This window comes from Rhincodon typus, chromosome 17 (genome assembly GCF_021869965.1).
Source record: "Rhincodon typus isolate 14 chromosome 17, sRhiTyp1.1, whole genome shotgun sequence".
NCBI classification, from domain to species: Eukaryota; Metazoa; Chordata; class Chondrichthyes; order Orectolobiformes; family Rhincodontidae; genus Rhincodon; species Rhincodon typus.
The window spans coordinates 13,984,685-14,005,766 of NC_063348.1; the positions used below are offsets into that span (position 1 = coordinate 13,984,685).

Below are 21,082 nucleotides of genomic sequence, written 5' to 3' on the forward strand. Positions count from 1 at the left end.
CACACACACACACACACACACACACACACACACACACACACACGCACAGTGTTTGACAGGGGGTGAATGCAGAGTTTTGGGTGGGGAAAGTTTGGTGTCATTGTGTGTGCGTGTGCATGTGTGTCTGTGTTTGTGTGTGTGTGTGTGTGCATGTGAAATCAGAAATGCCAAGGAACACACCTACACCACTGTAGAAATCACCTTCAGACAATGCCCACAATGTTCTGATACTCAATAAGAACCAGCCCAGTGCCCACAGAGACTTGGTATCTGTGGTATTTTCCAAGTCGACTATTGGTGGCACCTTGTAATATGTACTTCCTCTCCCAGTGAATGGGACTGGGTGAGGGTTGTTTGAGGATTCTGAAGAAGGGTCATTGGACATGAAACATTAACTATCATTTCTTTCCTTTTTAGTTCTTAAAATAAATTTGCTTCTTCTTCTTAATTTACACTCGAATGATGATTTCACATATTGGGAAAGAGAGGTCTCACCTCCTAATTAGCCACCTTGGGAAGGTAATAGAGCGAGACTCAGGAATATACGTTGAACCATGTTTCAATAATTGTTTTTAAGCAGCAGAGCAGAAAGAAGGAGGAGAAATAAAAAACCTGTGACAATAAGAGTTGTAACCCTCTCCCTCTCTGCCAGTTTCTTTCATCATGACAGAATGCAATGCCTAGCATAAAAGTAAATTGGTGGAACAACATTCACGAAGAACCCAAAGATGTTGACAGATTCGGCTACAGCTGAGGATATGAGCCAATCATTTAACTATAGAATCTGTTACCTCAAGATCTCCAAGGACTGTTTAACTGCTTGATGTTTATTCTCCCTGTCTGTACCAGACACTCTATCTTTTAAACTTATTACCTGTGTTTGTGTGTGTGCTTGATGTTGGATTTTCATTATTTTATTCCACAGATTAGTTGGTAATAAAATTCCTCCTACTTTCACCCAAGGAAAGTTTAGTAATTGGATCCTTCATTTTCTAGTGAACTACATTTTAATTAAATAGCTGCATATCTGAAAGAAATGGGAAACAATTTTTGTAACTAAATGAGGAGAGTTAAAAGGTGGTGAGTTGATTCTGCCTTGCCACCTGGTCATGACTGTATTTACCTGGACCTTAGGGAGCTGGTATCAGTCCATCTGATCCCTCTAGAGATGGAAAATGGGACTAGATTAATTTAGAATATCTGGTTAGCATGGCCGAGTTGGACTGAAGGGTTTGTTTCTGTGCCGTACATCTCTTGATTCAATGACTCTATGAGTAGAACTCCTAGTCTCCGCCCACAGGCTGTGTGAGACACCAGTACATAATAGGTGGATACAAACAATGGGACATGATCATTAACCCCTTCAGACCTCTCAACTTCTACAACAGTACCTATTCGGGACAAGCCCAGTGCCAATAAAGGCCTGAGAGCTATCATACTTGTAGATCATTATAAAATGAAAATCCGATTTTGAGTGAAAAGAAGAGAATTTTATTACTACTAACCTGAGAAAAACATAATGAAAATTGGATATCAAGCACGTGCACACAAATACAGGTAATAAGTTTAAAAGATAGTGTCTGGCACAGACATGAAGCTATCCTTTTGGCTGGCAAAAGAGATTCAAAAGAAAGTAGGATGACTAATGGAGTTGTACAGATTTAACTTTCATCCTTTGGATGGTCCTGCACTGCTTCAACCTCATCTTTTTTTTTCAGATTAGCCAAGTGCTGGGAAATGAAATGAAATTCACCATGCGAGAGCCTTTGGGTCTCAGGTACAACGTCTAGCATTAAAATAACATGTGATCAGTTAATAAGTGCTGCCATGGTGATATTGCTATAGAGCAGTGGTCCCACTCTCTGGGACAATGGACTGGGTTGGTCACTGATCTTACAAGTATTATCGATCTCTCGACTCTGCTGGACCCGGGTTAATTACTCATCAAATTTACCCAGTATCATCAGTTACCCTGGCCGTGAGGAAGGAGGTGGAGGGAAGGAGGAGGGAGAGGGGAGAGGGATGGGAGTAAGGAAGATGAGGAGGGGAGGAAGCAAAGGAAGGGGAATAGAGAGAAGGCGGAGGGGAAGAGAAAGAGAAGGAAATAGGGAGGCCGTGGGGAGGGGAAGGAAGCAGGCAGGGGATGTGTGAGGAAGAGGTGGGAAGAGGAAGAATGGGGGGTTGTGGGTGGGAGGAAGAGAATGAGGTGGAGGGAGAAGAGAATCCACTGCTGTGTGAGTCAGGCCTGGGCCCAGGGTATATTGTACAGACGGAAGGGGTGTGTTTGTCTGTAAGAGTGTCTGTGTGTGTGTGTGTGTGTGGGGTGGGGGGGGAGGCGGGGGGGCGGGCTGTGGGTATGTGTGTGTATTACACCTGTGTGTTAAGCATGTATATGATTCCATGTTACAGCCCGTACCTGACTGTGTGTGACTGTATTTCACTGCAATATGTTTGTGTGTCACTGCTTACATCATTCCGGTACATATGTCCCTACGTGTTTTTCACAGTGTGTGAGACTGTGTTTGAACATGTCACTCTGAGTGCACTAATCACTGTGTTTGATTCTCTATAGGATATGGCAAGTGGTGTCAGCTATCATGTTCAGTGTTGTTGCCATAATGGTGAGTTTACACTTGTTTAAAATTACTCACTGCAGGAAGCAATGATACAGTATGAGTGGGTGAAGAGGTGATCAGTTTGGAACCTGTGGTTTGTTGGAGGATCCCACACTCTCAGTCTTCATTCACATTGACACGGCTATGGTGGAAAAAACAGTGGCGGAGACCCCATTGTCTCCATCGGGATTGTTGTCAGGCAGGAGGGGAGCACGGCTGCTGCTTGATTTAACTCAGTACATTAATTGCTTAATGAATCACCAGCTAATAATTTACAAGATAGATACATCCAGCAGAGTAGGGGATACTAATAAGGAATACCAACTGTTGCAGAAGAGATTTTGATTAGATTTGAGAGCACAGGCAATATCAGTGACTGAGTCAGTTTATGAGTTGTTTGCCTTGGATCAGAAAGCTCAGATGTTACATTTCTCACTCAGAAACACCAAAATATTCGAGAATTTGGATATAGACTCTGCCAGGACTCCGGAGAAAAGGGAGGGAGAGAACATTGAATTGTGTCAATTTGCACATCCAGCTGATTGATGTGGGTTGAAAGTTGGGAGTAAATGTATAACAAGACTCCCGTAGCCATTGAGCACAGAAGGAGACCATTTGTGAAATTCCGTCTGTCCAATCACCTCGCTGTATTCTTTCAAACTGCACCTTTGTCTTGCTCAAGTGCCCAACCAATTTCTTTCAAATCCATGATCATTTCTGCTTCCAGTGCGGTGGTCTGATGTTCAGTGTCGATGAGAGTAGGGACTGCAGGATGGATGTGCAAACTGACCATATCACTGTGGTACAGGAAGCCACTGAAGTAAGGGAAGTAACAAGGAATATGGGACAAATAGGGAGTAGTATCATGAGGGAGATTGACACCATTCTCAGGGCACGACTTGCAATGGGAGGGGAAGAATCCAGCGTCTGTCGTGCATGTGGGTACCTGTGAGATAGGTAGAACTAGGAAACAGGTTCTGCACAGAAAATAGGCACTACATTTAAAAGCAGAACCTCAAAGGTTATAATTTCTGTGGTATTGACTGAACCACACACAGAGAGTACATAAAATTAGAGATGAAAACATGCTTTAAAACTTGTACGTGTGAAAAGTGGGTTCTGGTTCATGGGCCATCGGTACCAGAACAGGAGAAAGTGTGTGATGTACCTTTGGGACAGTCTATTGCCTGAACCATGCTGTGATACCTTATGATTTATGTTTCATTAGGCCATTTTTGTGAACCACATAACTAGGGAAATAGAGATGGTTTTAAATGAAACAATGGAGGGAAGGGATCAAATGCGGCAATTTGTGGTGTATCAGACATTAGAGCCAAGGTAAGAGAGAAAAATAGTAATATGGAAAAGGAGGTTTCAAAGAATGGAATAAAGCAGGTAGAGAGAAAAAAAAAGCCTAGGAATATAACAACAATCACAACAAACTGTTAAGAGGTTAGCAAAAAGTCAAAACTAAAGGCTCTGTATCTGAACGTATACAGCATTCAAAATAAAGTAAAAAAATTGATTGTATGCCTTGAAGCAAATAAAGACAGTCTGATAGCCATTACAGAGACATGGCTCCAGAATGACAGGAATTAGGTGCTGAATATTGAAGGTTATGCAACATTCAACCTGACTATGAAGTTTGGTACAGGTGGTGAGCTTGCACTGTTAATCAAGGATGGCATTGGTACGATAATTAGAGATGATCTTGTTTCAGGAAATCCAGATGGGTGAAGATGAGGAATAGTAGGGGAAAGAAGTCACCAGTATAAGTAGTCTGAAAACTCCTTAACAGTAATCACAAAGTGTGGGAGAAAGTATCCAAGAAGAAGTATTGGATGCTTGTGATAAAGGGATGACAATAACCATGGAAAAATCGGAGCAGCAGCAGTAATCAAATGAGGAGTTCATAGAATGCTTTCGCACATTTTGGAACCAACCAGAGAACATGTTATGTTAAACTTGGTATTGAGTAATGGGACAGGATTGATTAATGATTTCAGAGTTAAGATAGCAGAAACCACAGTGTGACTGAATTTTATGTCATGTTTGAAAGGGGCTAGGACAGATGTTTTAAACCTAAATAAAGGCAACTATTTAAGTATGAAAGCTGAGCTAGCTGAAGTGGACTGGCATAACGGCTGGGAGACTGGATCAGGCAAGATATTTAACAGGATATTGCAAATTAGTCGGAATAAGTATACACCTATGATAAAGAAAATTCTAAAGGGAGGACCCACCATCCATGATTAACTGAAGAAGTTATGGAAAGCATCAAACTTGGTGAAAAATGATATAATTGTGCAATGATGAGTCGCAAGTCAGATAATTGATCAGATATAAGCAGCAGCACAGGAAGTTTAAAAGGATGGAGAAATTAGACTTCAAGAGCAAGCTGGCTAGAAATGTAAAAATGGATAACAAGTGTTTCTATGGGTATTTGAAAAGGAAAAAAGTCATTGAAATGAGTGTTTGTCTACTAGAGAGTGAGAATGGGGACTTACTAGTAGACAATAAGGAAATCGCGGATGAAATGAACAAATAATTTGTTTCTGTCTGCCCTACAGAGGATACAAAAAATATTCCAGTAATACAGGGGGTGGAACAGAGAGAGGGACCTAGCAAAACCACAATCATGAGGGAAGGGGTGCTAAAGAAATTCAGGGCTGACAAGTCTCCCAAGTCCAAATGGATTGAATCCCAGGGTCTTAAAAGAGGTTGTTAATGAGGTAATATATGCATTGGCATCAATGTTCCACAATTCCTTAGATTCAGGACAGGTTCCATTATGCTGGAAAATAGCAAATATAACCCCTCTATTCATGAACAAAACAAAGTTGCTGGAAAAGCTCAGCAGGTCTGGCAGCATCTGTGAAGGAGAAAACAGAGTTACCGTTTCGGGTCTGTTGACCGTTCCTCAGAACCTCAGTTCTGAGGAAGGGTCACCGGACCTGAAACGTTAACTCTGTTTTTTCCTTCACAGATGCTGCCAGACCTGCTGAGCTTTTCCAGCAACTTTGTTTTTGTTCCTGATTTACAGCATCCGCAGTTCTTTTGGTTTTTATTTAGTACCCCTCTATTCATGTTAGCTTGATGTCTGTCTTGGGAAAGGTATTAGAATCGAACATTAAAGAGATTATAGTCACGCACTTTGAGAATGCAAGATAATCAGGATGAGTCAGCATTGTTTCATCAAAGGGAAATCATATTTAAATACTTTATTTGAGATCCTTGAATGAGAAAGACATAAAGGGGAACCTGTAAATGGACTATACTTAGATTTTCAGAAGGCATTTGATGCCACATCAAAGGTTGTTATGGAAAATGGAAGGCCCTGGTATAGGAGAAAGGTATTAACAAGAATAAAAGGATTTACATCAATGCCTTTCATTTGAGGGAAGTGAAGGCATTGTAGATGACACCAAGATAGGGGGGAACATGTGGTGTGAAGAAAACATAAAGGAGTTGCAGACAAATAGTCAGGTTAAGTAAATGAACAAAAATCAGGCAGGTGGGTTATACTGTGGAAAAATGTGAAGCTGTGCACTTTGACAGAATGAATATAAAAGCTGAATATGATTTAATTGAAGAATGACTGTGGAATTCTAAGGTGCTGACGGATTTAGGTGTTCTAGAGCAGGAGTTACGAAAAAATCAGTCTGCGGGTACTGTCCATTTGAAGAGGGCTCATGCAGTGCTACCCTTTGTTCATACAGAGCATTAGTGAGAGCTCATCCCTGAATACTGTGTGCAGTTCTTATTCTCCTTATTTGAGGAGGTGGTGGTTCAGAGGAGGTTTCTTATTTCAATCCCTGGAATGAGTAGGTTGTCCTCTGAGCATTGGTTGGACAGGCTCAGATTGTTTCCGCAGGAATTTAGAAGAGTTAGGGGTGATTTGATTGAAGTTTATAAGATCCTGAATGTTCCTGACAAAGTGGAAATTGTGGCTGAGTCTAGAACTAGCTTCAAAATTAGGAGATACCCTTTGAGGACAAGATGAGGAGAAACATTTTTTATTAGAGGGTTGTGTGACTTTGTACCTTAGAAGGTGTGGTGTTGGAACTGTTGAATGATTTTAAGTCAGAGATGGATAGCTATTTGTTCGTGAGATGTGTCAAAGATTGTCGGGTGTTGATGGGAATGTGGAATTTGAAATGTAGACTGACCAGCCATGATCATATTTGGCTGAATATTCTGACTCTGCTCCTATTTCATAGGGTGGTTACTGTGTTCCAGGTCTTTTCCACTCATTACGTAAAAATATCCTTCCTCAATTTGCCCCATGCTTTTCCCAAAACCGTTCACCCGTGACCCTCAATCCCTCTGCAAACAGTTAATGGGAACAACCTTTGTCTACCTTAAGTAGACTTCGCATAATCCTATTTGAAGGAGCTTCAAACTCCTTTTGTGAAAGAACAGCCATAGCTTCCCAAATCTAATTGTGGAGCTAAGCCCCTTATCCCTGGACCCTTTTGTAAATACCCTTTGCACCTTCCTGAGGACCCAGCCATACTTCTCAAAGTGTAATCCACTAATCCAATTGTAGGGTGATCCGAGTTTTACCAAGATCCACCAAAGGTTCCCTACTATTGTACTCAGTGCCTCTATTTATAAAGCCCAGGATTCCCAAAAGCTATGCTAACATCTGTCCTGGTGGCCTGGATCTCCTCCATGCTGGGGTGATTCAGGAGCCCTTTAAGATAGGTCCTGATTCCAGAGTTTCCGACACTATTCCTGGGGTTCCTGATTTTCACATAAACACAGCCAGCAACCCACATTCAAATCAATTCTCTGTTGTTTTGCTCATCAACTCATTCTCCCTCCCTATGTCGACCTCCTCCCTCCCACTCCCTACCTCCTGTCTCTCACTTCCTACCACTTCCCTCCCTCTCTCCACCTTCTCCCTCCCTATCTCTACATCCTTCGCCCCAATCCCTATGTCCTCACTCTCACTTCCCACGTCTTTGCTCCCTCTCTCCACTTTCTCCCTCTATATCTCTACCTCCTTCCTTCCACTTCCTACATCCTCAGTCTCACTCCCTACCTCCTCCGTCCCTCTCTCCACCTCTTCCCTCCTTCTCTGTATCTCTTCCCTCCCTTTCTCCACCTCTTCTCTCCCTACCTCCTTCTTCTAACTCCCTACCTCCTCCTTCCTCTCTCCACCTCCTCCCTTTCTCTCTACCTCCTCCCTCCCACTTCCTACCCCCTCCCTCCCGCTCCATACCTCCTCCCTCTCTCTCTTTACCTCTTCCCTCCCTCTCACTAGCTCCTCCCTCCCTCCCTACCTCCTCCCTCCCTCTCACTAACTCCTCCCACCCTCACACTACCTCCTCCCTCCCCATCTCTACCTCCTCCCACCCCCTCTCCTACTCCTTCCATCCCTCTCACTACCTCCTCCCTCCCTCGCACGACTTCCTCCATCCCTCTCTCTAACCTCCGCCCTCCCTCTACCTCCGCCCTCCCTCACTACCTCCTCCCTCACTTGCACTGTGTATTACTTCAAACCCCGCCAAACCTGGATTCCCTCCCCCTCTCTCGAGTTTCCACCCTCCCTTGCTAACTCCTTTCCTCAGCTGCTCCCTCTTTCTATTTGTAGTTTTCCATGAACACTGGTCTGGACACTGATAACCTGGGAATCTCACTGCTGTTTGTTAACTGTCTGTCTGGGAGCAGAAATTCCACATTTTCAATGGGTTGTCTTTGTGCCTAGTGGCTACCATTTCCTGGCAGGATACCTGCTCCGTAGCTGTGACCTGTCCCTTTTGCTGCCTGTCTTGTACAGGCTCGGGCTGGGTACATTGCGCTGACTGTGAGCAGTGACTGTGCCTGTGTCTCTGTTTCAGGCTCTCATCTTTCCTGATCGTCTATATGAAGTTGTCTTTGATGAAGACGGGACCAGCACTAAAATGTCAGTGAGACTGTATGGCGGGGCCCTTCTCAGTAAGTATTGTTGGCAACAGTGCCCTTAAAGCTCATTTTATGTACTGTACTGGCAGCAGTCCACCTTAAACCTATTGCATGCACTTTACAGATGTAGTCCACCTTAAACCCCTTGTACACACTGTACAGACAGCAGTCCACCTTTAAGCCATTACATATCATTGTACCAAGAGAATTTAACTTTAAACCCATTGCAAACTTCTGGTAGGGAGTAATCCACCTTAAAACTCTGTCCAAACTTCAATCCACCTTAATTTTATTATTAATAATAGCATAGTGAGCTGCCTACCTTAAAGGCCTTGTACACATAGACCATCTACATTGTGAGATGATTCCACCGTAAGCAGATTCAACATGTACAACACCCAGCTCAGTTCCACCAACTCCTCTCCAAGCTGCTCCCAGCTGGTTCACTGACATCTGGTTCTGGATGAGGGACACTGTCCTCTAGTTACACCTTGGGTAGTCAATGACCCAAGTTATTGATGTGAGCCCTTCAGGGCATTGTTGGCACCAAGTTGGCACCCAGCGGACTTAAAGTCATAGAGTCATACAGCACAAAAGCAGACTCTTTGGTCCAACTCATCCATGCTGACCAGGTTTCCCAAACTAAACTAGTCCCATTTCCCTACATTTGGCCCATATCCCACCAAACCTTTCTTATTCATGTACCTGTGTAAATGTCTTTTAAATATTGTAATTATACTTACCTCTACCACTTCCACTGGCAGTTCATTCCCCAAACGCACCACCATCTGTGTGAAAAAGTTGATCCTTAAGTCCCTTTTCAATCTTTCCCCTCTCATCTTAAACCTATGCCCTCTAGCTTTGGATTCCCCTACCCTGGGGAAAAGACCCTGGCTATGCCCCTCATGATTTTATAAAGCTCTATAAGGTCACCCCTCAGCCTCTGACACTCCAGGGAAAAAAAAGTCCCAGCCTATCTAGCCTCTCCTAATAACTCAAACCCTTGTAGCATCATTGTAAACCCTTTTCAATTTAATAATATCCTTCCTATAGCAGGGCGACCTGACCTGTAGGAGCTCACCCATCTCCTGCGGCTCAACACGTAGATGGTGTTGCTGATCTTTAAGGGGCCCTATTCTCTCCCTAATTACTGTTTTGCCATTTAAATCTTTGCAGAATCTCTTTGCATTATTCTTAACCTTATCTGACAAAGCTATCTCGTGTCCCCTTTTTGCCCTCCTGATTTCCCTCTTAAATGTACTCCCACACCCCCATATTCCTCAACGGATTCATTCGATCCCAGCCAGTATGTCCATATCTGACATACGCCTTCTCCTTTTTCTTGGCCAGAGCCTCAATATCTCTAGTCATCTCACATTCCCCACCTCTGCCAGCATTACCCTTCACAAAAGCAGGAACATGCTGTCCCTGAACTCTCAATATCTCACCTTGGAAAGTCTCCCACTTGCCAGACATCCCTTTACCTGTGAATTGTCTCCTCCAAACAACTTTTGAAAGTTCCTATCTAATACCGTCAAAATTGGCCTTGCCCTAATTTAGAACTTTAACTTGTGGACCAGGCCTATCCTTTTCCCTAACTATTTTGAAACTAATAGAATTGTGGTCACTGTTCCCAAAGTGCTTCCCCACTGACACCTCAGTCACTTGCCCTACCTTATTTCCCAAGGAGGTTGAGTTTTGCCCTTTGTTGAGTCGGTGCATCTACATATTGATTAAGAAAATTTTCTTGAACACACTTAACACAATTATTCTCATCCAAGCACTTAACGCTATGGCAGTCCCAGTCTATGTTAGTTACAATTACAACTCTATTATTCTTACAGCTATCTGCAGTTTCCCTACGTATTTGCACCTCAATTTCCCACTGACTATTGGGCAGCATATTGTACAATCTCACCAAAGTGATCAGCCCCTTTTATTTCTCACTTCCACCCATGTGACTTCATTGGACAATCCCCAGGAACATCCTCCCTCAGTATAGGAGTAATGTTATCCCTAATCACAATGCAACTCACCCTTCTCCCTTGCCCCCCTTTCTATCCTTCTGATTGCATCTGTACCCCAGAATGTTGATTTGCCAGTCCTGCCCCTCCCTGAGCCATGTTTCTGTAATAGCTATAATATTCCAGTCCCATGTTCCCAACCATGCCCAGAGTTCACATGCCTTACCTGTCAGGTCTGTTGTATTGAAATAAATGCATTTTAATTCATCAGTCTTCCCTTGTTCTCTGCAGTGTTCTTGCCTGCCCTGTCTATTTAACTTGCTGTCTTAAACTTCTGTAGCAGCCTCAACCTTTTCTCTTGTCTCAATACTGCTTTGGGTCCCAACCCCCTGCTAGACTAGTTTAAACCCACCCAAGTAGCTCTAACAAATCTCCCCATCAGGATATTGGTCTCCCTCCAGTTCAGGTGCAACCTGTCCCTCTTGTACAGGTCATTTTTGCCCCAGAAGAGATCCCAAGGATCCAAACATCTGAATCCCTGTCCCCTGCAGCAGTTTCTCAGCCACGCATTCATCTGCCCTGTCCTCCTATTCCTACTCTCACTAGCACGTGGCACCAGGAGTAATCCCTGAGGTCTTGCTTTTTAACCTCCAGCCTACCCTGTATTCACTCTGCAGGACCTCATTCTTTTGTTTATCTATATCATTGGTACGAAGGCATAGAACAACCTCCAGCTGCTCATATTCCCCTTTTAAGAATTTGCTGCAACCGCTCTGAGATTTCCTTGACCCTGGCATCAGGGAGACAACACACTATCTTGAAGTCTCGCTCGCAACTACAGAAACACCTGTCTGTGCCCCTGACTACAGAGTCCCCATCACAATTTCTCACTTGGACTTTGCCATACTCTACAGCAGAGCTAGTCATGATGCTAAAGACCTGACTGCTGCTGCTATATTTCCCCTGAGAGGCTATCCCACCCCAAACAGTATCCAAAACAGTATGCTTGTTTGAGAAGGGGATAGCCAAAGGAGACTCCTGCACTCCCTGCCTACGTCTCCTGGCAGTCACCCATCTACCTGACTGTACCTGCGGTGTGACCACTTCCCTGAAGCTACTATCTATCGCACTCTCTGCTTCCTGTATGCTTGTCAAAGAGCTTCCAACTGCCGCTCCAACCTATCTGTGCGAACTGAGAGGAGCTGTTGTCGGACACACTTCCTGCAGACATAGTCACCAGGGACAGTCAACTGATCTCCCACATCTGACAAGAGGAACATACCATTCCACTGACTGCCATCTCTGTTTCATTAACAGCTAATGGACTGAGGGGGAGCAAAGGCTCTTACCTTGTTGTTGCTCGGCCTTCTCAACAAAACTTGATGTTCACCTAGGCCCACTCTTAGATCTAACAGCAACACGTTGACCACAAAGTAGCCCCTTGCAAAAATGACCACAACAAGACACAGCAATGCCACTCTTCCACATTTGCCTAAACTCCCACATTTAGCACAACTCCCAGAAATTGTACACACTCCTCCCCGGATAAAGACCAGATCTCCTAACGCCGGGCCTGGAGGGTCTTTCTCAGAGTTTATGGCTTAGACAAGGTGTTTATGAAATCTGTTGGCTTCTCTCTCCTAACCACGCTCTGACACACCAGCTCCACTCCTCTCCCTTTGTCCCATCGGTCAGTGCCATTTCAGAGAGTCTCTCACAGCCCTGATCGAAATCAAGGTAGTGTTGAGTCAGTTGTAGGGCACACAGAAAGCTACCAGAACAATGGTTCTGGGTCCCTTTCCCAGTGTGGACTCAGTCCTGCTGCAGTACAGGTGTAATGTTACGGTTCTGTCTCTCGCGACCAGTTTCTCACCTGCCCGCGGCCTGCGATTTGACAAGTTATTGATTACTTGAATAAGAGGATTGAAAGCTGGATATCAGGCCTGTCCTCTCAGCAGGTCATCAATTCCAGTCTTAGGAACTATGCCCAGCTGGTATCTGCATTCCCTTCAGCTCATTCCGAGTGGCTGTTCCTTCACTTGCCCCCCCGGAGTTCCTTCCTTAAGCCTTTCTGTCCTTATATATCCCTCTCCTCTATAAGCTTCTCCCGTCCTGTCCTTCTCCCAGTGTCTCCTTCTCCCAGTCTTTCCTTTTCCCAGTCTCTCCTTCTCTCACTTCCTTCCCCCATCCATTCATTCTCCTGGCCTCTCCCTCACCCTCTCCTGTTTTCCTTATGTTGTTCCCTGCATGAAATATATCATAGTAACTCCTGAGAAGAGAGCTTCACCCCTGCTGCCCTTTTGGTGGGCAGCTGTGCAGGGCAGAGGGTGTGGTGGGTGAGGGAGGTGGGCATGGTATCACCCTGTCCTGGACAGAGGGTAGTAGGAGCTCCCACAACTCCCATGTGAGGCTGGCGCTAACTCTGCCCAGTAGTTTGACACTGTTCTTCTCCATTCTGCTGCAGGTATTTCCCTGATCATGTGGCATGCTTTATACACGGTCGAGAAGCTGATCATTCGGTGGACGCTCCTCACAGAGGCCTGTTATTTCACAGTGCAGTTTATAGGTGGGTTCTCCATGAAAGTGCATCTCTGCAAGGAGTGACAAGTGCCGCAGAATACTCTGCCCTTCAGTTACCCCCCCGCCATTCAGGTTGCAGCTCCCCCAACCCCTTGCTCCTCTTTCTCCTGCTATCCATCTCTTTCTCCCCCTCATGGTCCTACTGCCCTTCTGATCCTCTCCTCCACCTTCCTGGGATGTGGGCATCGCTAGCTGGGCCAGCATTTATTGCCTGTCCCCAGCTGTCCTTGAGACAGTGGTGCTGAGCTGCCTCCTTGAACCGCTGAGTCTGCATCAGTGTAGGTAGACCCAGAATGTCATTAGGGATGGAATTCCAGGATTTTAACCCAGGGACACTGAAGGAACAGTGATGTATTTCCAAGTCAGGATGGTGAGTGGCTTGGGGGGGGATCTTGCAGATGGTGGTTTTCCCATGTATCTGCTGCTCTTGTCCTTCTAGATGGAAGTGGTCATGGGTTTGGAAGGTGCTGTTGAGGATCTTTGGTGAATTTCTGCAGTGTATCTTCTGCAGTGTACACTCTGCTGCTACTGAGTGTCGGTGATTGTGGGAATGGATGCTTGTGGATATAGTGCCAATCAAGCAGGCAGCTTTGTCCTAGATGGTGTCAAACTTCTTGAGTGTTGTTGGGGTTGTACTCATCCGGGCAAGTGACATAAGACCATACGATATAACAGCAGAAGTAGGCTATTCAGCCCATCAAAACTGCTCCACCATTCAATGAGATTATGGCTGATCCAATAATCCTCAACTCCTCATTTTCCTGCCTTAACCCCTTAATTCTTGATTCCCTTTACTGATTAAAACTCTGTCTATCTCAGCCTTCAGCTACCCTGTCTCAAAAACTGTCTGTGGCAAAGAATTCCACAGATTGAATACCCGCTTGGAAAAAAAAATTCCTCTTCATTCTGTCCTAACTCAGTGACCCCTTATTCTGAGATGATCCGCTATGGTTCCAAAAGGGGAAAATAACCTCCCTGCATTTACCCTGTCAAGCCTCCTCAGAATCTTGAGGAGTATTCCATTACATTGTTGACTTGTGCCTGGTAGATGGTGGACAGGATTTGGGGAGTTAGGAGGTGAGTCATTTGCTGTAGTATTCCTAGCCTCTGACCAGCTCTTGTAGCCACAGTTTTTACACGGCTAGTCCTGTTCAGTTTCTGATCAATGGTAAATCTCAGGATGTCAAGGAGTGATGATTGCATCGTCGCTTATTGGAGATGGTCATAGCCTGGCATTTGTGTGGTGCAAATGTTACTAGCCACTTGTCAGCCCAAGACTGGATATTGTCCAGATCTTGTTGCATTTGAACGTGGACTGTTTCAGTATCTGACGATAGTGAAGGCGGTATTTGGTACACTTGCCTTTATTGGTCAGTGCATTGAGTATAGGAGTTGGGAGGCCATGTTGCAGCTGTACCAGGCATTGGTTAGGATCCTTTTGGAATACTGCCTTCAGTTCTGGTCTCCCTGCTACGGGAAAGATGTTGTTAAACTTGAAATGGTACAGAAAAGTTTTACAAGGATGTTCCTGGGGTTGGAGGGTTTGAACTATAGGGAGAGGCTGAATAGGCTGGGGCCGTTTTCCCTGGAGGGGAAGCTGAGGGGTGACCTTATAGAGGTTTATAAAATCATGAGGGGCATGGATAGAGTGAATAGCCAAGGTCTTTTTTCCCAGGGTAGGGAAGTCCAAAATGAGAGGGCATAGGTTTAAGGTGAGAGGGAAAAGGTATAAAAGGGACCAAAGGGGCAATTTTTTTCACTCAGAGGTTGGTGCATGCATAGAATGAGCTAACAGAGGAAATGGTGGAGGCTGGTACAATTGCAACGTACAATTGTAGAACTTCTTCAAGGTGGGCATGCTTAGAAGAGATGTGTCAGTGAGTTAAAAACTGAGTGGAAACAAAGAACTATAGATGCTGGAAATCAGAAACAAAAACAGAAATTGCTGGAAAAGCTCAGCATGTCTGGCAGCATCCATGGAGAGAAGTTAGAGTTAAAGTTTCGGGTCCAGTGATCCTTCCTCAGAACTGAGAAATGTAAAGTCCAGAGTGGAATTAAGTCAGCGGTATAGATGCTAGAGGAAGGATAGAAAGAGGGGCAAGCAAGGAGGGGTAGTGATGTTTTTGATTAGGGATAACATTACGGCTGTACTTAGGGAGGATGTTCCTGAGAATACATCTAGGAAGTTATTTGGGTAGATCTGAGAAGTAAGAAAGGAGATGATCACCTTGCTGGGATTGTACTATAAACCCCCCAGCAGTCAGCGGGAAATTGAGAAGCAAATTTGTAAAGAGATCTCAGTTATCTGTAAGAATAATTGGGTGGTTATGGTCGGGGATTTTAACTTTCCAAACATAGACTGGGACTGCCATAGTGTTAACGGCTTGGATGGAGAGGCATTTGTTAAGTGTGTACTGGAAAATTTTCTGATTCAGTATGTGGATGTACCGACTAGAGAAGATGCAAAACGTGACCTACTCTTGGGAAATAAGGCAGGGTAGATGACTGAGGTGTCAGTGGGGGGGCGCTTTGGGGCCAGCAAACATAATTCTATTAGTTTTAAAGTAGTGATGGAAAAGGATAGATCAAATCTAAAAGTTAAAGTTCCAAATTGTAGGAAGGCCAATTTTAATGGTATTAGGCAAGAACTTTCAAAAGTCGATTGGGGGTGGGTGTTCGCAGGTAAAGGGACGGCTGGAAAATGGGAGGCCTTCAAAAATGAGATAACGAGAGTTCAAAGACGGTATGTTCCTGTTAGGGTGAAGGGCAAGGCTGGTGGATATAGGGAATGCTGGATGACTAGAGAAATTGAGGTTTTGGTCAAGAATAAGAAGGACGCATATGTCAGGTATAGATAGCAGAGATCGAGTGATTCCCTAGAAGAGTATAAAGGCAGCAGAAGTATACTTAAGAGGGGAATCAGGAGGGCAAAAACGGGATATGGAATAGCTTTGGAAAACAAGGTTAAGGATCCAAAGGGATCCTACAAATACGTTAAGGACAAAAGTATATCAAGGGAGAGAATAGGGCCCCTTAAAGATCAGCAAGGCCACCTATGTGTGAACTGAAGGAAATGGGGAACATACTAAACAAGCATTTTGCATCAGTGTTTACTGTGGAGAAGGATATGGAAGATAGAGACCATGGGGAAATAAATAGCAATACCTTGAAAAGTATCCATATTGCAGGGGAGGAGGTGATGGAGGTCTTAAAACACATACAGTTGGATGAATCCCCCGGACCTGATCAGATATACCCTAGAACTCTGTGGGAAGCTAGGGAAGTGATTGCTGTGCCCCTTGCTGAGATATTTGTATCATCGATAGCCACAGGTGAGGTGCCGGAAGACTGGAAGTTGGCTAACATGGTGCTGCTATTTAAGGAAGGTGGTAAGGAAAAGCCAGGGAACTATAGACCGGTGAGCCTGACATCAGTGTAAGCAAGTTGTTGGAGAAAATCCTGATGGACAGGATCTATATGCATTTGGAAACGCAGCGACTGATTTAGGGATCATCAACATGTCTTTGTGTTTGGGAAATCATGTCTCACTATCGATTGAGTTTTTTGAAGAAGTAACAAAGAGGATTGATGAGGGCAGAGTGGTGGATGTGATCTATATGGTCTTCAGTAAGGCGTTCGACAAGGTTCCTCATGCTGGACTTGTTAGCAAGGTTAGATCACATGGAATACAGGGAGACCTAGCTATTTGGAGACTGAACTGGCTCAAAGCTAGAAGACAGAAGGTGATGGTACCTAGATGGTAGCCTCCAACGCTATTGGAATACTGCGTGCAGTTCTGGTCTCCCTGCTGTAGGAAAGATGTTGTGAAACTTGAAGAGGTTCAGAAAAAATTTACAAGGATGTTGCCAGGGTTGGAGGGTTTGAGCTATAGGGAGAGGCTGATTAGGCTGGGGCTATTTTACCTGGAGCGTTGGAGGCTGAGGGTGACCTTATAGAGGTTTATGATTGGTGGAAAATCGTCAGCGTGGAAAAGGTGAATAGACAAGGTCTGTTTTCCCGTGGTGGGGGCGTGCAAAACTAGAGGGGAAAGATTTAAAAGGGACCTAAGGGACAAATGTTCACACAGAGGCTGGTGCGTGTATGGAATGAGTTGGCAGAGGAAGTGGTGGAGGCTGATAAATTACAACATTTAAAAGGCACCGGGATGGATACATGAATGGAAGGGTATGGAGGGATATGAGCCAAATGCTGGCAAATGGGACTAGATTAATTTAGGACATCTGGTCAGCATGGACAAGTTGGACCGAAGTGCCTGTTTCCATGCTGTATGACTCTATGACTGTATAATGCTGGGGCAGTGCTGAAGAGTAGCCACAAGATGGCAGTAGTTCCTAGGGAGTGTTGACAGACAGCCTGTGAGCTGCTGAGTGAGAATCAGAAAGTGATTTGCACCAGACCCTTCTTTACTGATGTCTACGTGTGGTAACGTTACCAGCCTCCACACTACGAATCAAATTCACTGTGTGAACAGCATCATTCTTTCAGTTTGATCAGACACATTTCTAAGTGGAAATAGAATTTGTTGAACTCTCTTTCTTGTATAGAACACTTCTTCAACAACATAAAGTACAATATCAATTGATTAGCACAGCAAACATTGGGCTCCGAGTTTACAAATAAGGGATGCCCATTTCAAACAGAGAAGAGAAAATTTTCATCTCTCTGAGTCTTTCTCAAAAGATAGTGAATGCAGAATCCTTCGATATTTTAAAAATAGAAATAGGTAGATTCTGGATGACCAATGGGATGACAGATAATTGGGTATTTGCAGGAATGTAGGGTTGAAGTTAAAATCAGATCAGCCTTGATCTTATTGAATGGCACAGCAGGCTTGTAGGGCCGAGTGGCCTGCTCTTGTTCCTTGTTTATACATTCGCCCTGTCAGACCACAACTCCACTGTCTTCACCCCCTGACCACCCCCCACCCTTCGTACCTTTCATCCCCCTCTGTTGTATAAGATCACGGTTCAGGAAGGGTTAATGATGAAACCTGTGTTAAGCTCCATCAAGCCTGCTGATGCTGTGAGGAGTTGGGGTGGGATTAGGAGGATTTCGATGAAGACAGATCTGATACCCTAGGTCTCCTATTACCTGAGTCCCAATGTCTAATGTAGCAGTGTAACTTGGACAGGTTCCATTCTGGAGTCTGTTCACAAGGCGATTTGTACACTAGTCAGAACGCAGTGCAGGATGATAGAAAAGGGTCATTTGTAAGTACAGGAAATTATGTCAGGTCCTTAAAATTGCAGCCCTGTATGACTGTGTTCATAGGTATGAGCATTTGTAAATGAGATGTTTGTAAATTGGAGACCCCTGTACCTGATTGCAATCACACAATAAGCTACATCTTGGCTAAGACAAAAGCTTGTCTTCATCAGAGCCAGATTTCCTTTCCCACCCTGTAGACCCAGTCAGAGAAACAGCATAGTGTCAACAATTTACCCAACCCCACATTGGCATGGATTGGCATTGCATGAGCATATGACACCCTTTGTCACCATTACCTCCCTCCATCACCCCCCCAGCTCAACCTAGCACTCATCCCACAGAGCTGGATGTTCCATATGGATTGGGAATGGCAGCCAGTGAAAGTCTCTGATGTTATTCTCAATACAATTGGCCCAGGAATAGGTACAGCACCCAATCAATGGTCTTGGAGGCAGGAAGGGTAGCTGAGTGCAGGACGTTGACCTGGAGAACCTTTCGTAAAGGTGAGTGGCAGCTGTGACTAGGCTCTGTGCCCACTGTCATTGGAAGGTGGTGTGACACAAGCTGAGGCTGTCACAGGCAGTGCCACAGCTTTCAGTTGCCTGCATTAAGGCATTGGCGAAGGTCGTTTGGAGCCAGGACATGAAATGTTTGAGGCCTACTCAGAAAAACTACACAGAGTACAGCACGGACGCTTTGTCATTTGATGGGAACCAGTTCCTGGGCGGTGCAGGCAATGTAATGGGAATGCCTTCCCAGTCTGGCAGCCTTTCTCGCTCTCGCTGTCAGTCCTCATCGTGGTCAGGGTCCTGCCTCAATAACCTGTCCAATGTCAGAATCACTTCCTCCTCTTTCTGAGTTGGCACTCCTTTGACTGGCAGGCTTCCTCTGCCAATTTCTTCTGCTCCAGTGATGCCCGAAGACTGGTGCCTTTCCCTTGGCTCAAACCTCTCTCTATCTCTCGTTAGGAATACCAACCTCTTAGTGCCAGTGATGCCCACTCTGAGCCACTGTTTGTGAAAATGTTGCCCCTTGTAAATCAGCTGACCAGCATGTCATGGCTTCCCCAATCCTGTGCCCACCAGCTGCACTCTGATGTGTCTCAGACTGGGGGAATCTCTGTCCCTGATCACTGCCAACTTCAAACTCTCACTGAGCCATGTGTATTGGCCCATTATTACCCTCGGTGATCAGCACTGAAGAGTTTTGCAGCATTCTCAACCCGCCTCACAGCCGCCATTAGAAAATCATATTCCATTCTAAATTTCGGTAACACCCGATGGGAACGTGGCTCCAAACCTGTTTCCAGCCCCAGCAGCATTTGAAAATCTAGCACCGGGTGAGTCCCCTCACTGTCTTACCCTTCCAATCATACTGCTATCGGAGTCAGTGTTCATCATATTCAGAGAGTCATCGTCACAAGTTGGTGAAAACCCTGTTATTTTATTTACTATTAGACAACTTCTGGCACATCTTAACACATCGCATATTCGGTTGTGTTTAACACTGAACCATTGTCGGTGATACATTCCCTGTGCATTTGACACTGAACCATTGTCAGTATACATTCCCTCATTTTTAATACTGGGTCTACAAACATTTGTTAGGCTCTCCTTTGATCTTGAAAATTAACGATTAATACGTATATTTCCCAGTCCAGTGAATTGTACTTTTTTCTTCTTGACAATGAAATCTTTCATCCTCTTCCAGTTACAACCGTCCCGCTGTTTGAAAAGGGAACACTACCCCAGGGAGCGACTCTACTGCAATTGAGCCGAGGTCTCTTCATCCTCATCAGTGTCTATTTCTATTACCAAGTTGGCCGAAAGCCCAGAAAGATATGAGGAGTTTGCTGGGCCAAGCTATTCTATGCGATGGGATTGAGCTGCTCGGTGGATGGCTGCAAGGCAAGAGACTAGGAATGACTGACTGTCCTCCCAAAATGTATTTCATATTCCACATTACCTTTTCCTGTTTCTCGGTCGGACTTTAGCCTTTCCAGATTTGTTGTATTCTGAAGATTTTGTTGTATCCTGTCCCTGTGCATGTGCAGCAGCAGCGTGACAATATTGGATTCATTACCTCAAGAATAACTAATAAAAGAGTTTTGCGACCTCTGGTGTGGACTGTTCCCCGAATGAAGCCGCAGCAGATATAGTTACCATCCCTGTGGAAAGTGGAAATGTTTTAAAGAGAGAATCTTGTCCACAACACCATCCAAAAGAAAGGTGATGGACACAGTCTGACATTTTGATGTTTTTATTATGACAAACCAACTAAAAACAACACCATTTAAATATTAATGAACTGCAAATGAATAGAAAGGCAAATTCCATTTTAAACAACCAATGGGACAAAGGTATTCCCACCTCATTTCCAGCAATCCTGTCACATCCTGCACAGATATTGGTCCATGTATAAACTCTCAGTCTTCCTCATTACAGTTTTGATTATTTCAATCTCTCCTTTGACAGGATCAGAACATAATAAGAGCAGGTCATTCAGCCCCTTGAGCCTGCTTTCTCGGATGAGACTTAATCTGATTGTGGTGTCAACTCTTCTGTCCTATCTCCTCCCTTACCCGTTCCCTGCCCCCTTTAAAACTGTCTAACTCCACTTTGAATATATGCAGTGACCCAGCCTTCACTGGAGCGTTCCAAATACTAATGATTCTCAGAAAGAGGAAATTCCACCTCATCTCTGTCTTAATTGGCCTAGTGGTATTATCGCTGACTCTTAATCCACAGACCCAGATAACGTTCTGAGAACCTGGGTTTGAATCCC

General features: G+C 44.6%; 1 protein-coding gene across 2 annotated transcripts in view; it reads left to right on the forward strand.

Moving 5' to 3' along the window:
- Positions 1-20,411, forward strand: part of tp53i11b (tumor protein p53 inducible protein 11b) — an 80,369-nt gene extending 59,958 nt beyond the window's left edge. For both annotated transcript variants that reach the window (XM_020516763.2, XM_020516764.2), the window contains exons 3-7: positions 1,719-1,777; positions 2,573-2,621; positions 8,462-8,558; positions 12,954-13,055; positions 20,009-20,411. In XM_020516763.2, the coding sequence (XP_020372352.1) occupies positions 1,719-1,777; positions 2,573-2,621; positions 8,462-8,558; positions 12,954-13,055; positions 20,009-20,142 (441 nt within the window). In that variant the 3' untranslated portion in view covers positions 20,143-20,411. The remainder of the gene's footprint in view (positions 1-1,718; positions 1,778-2,572; positions 2,622-8,461; positions 8,559-12,953; positions 13,056-20,008) is intronic.
- Positions 20,412-21,082: the final 671 nt, after the last annotated feature.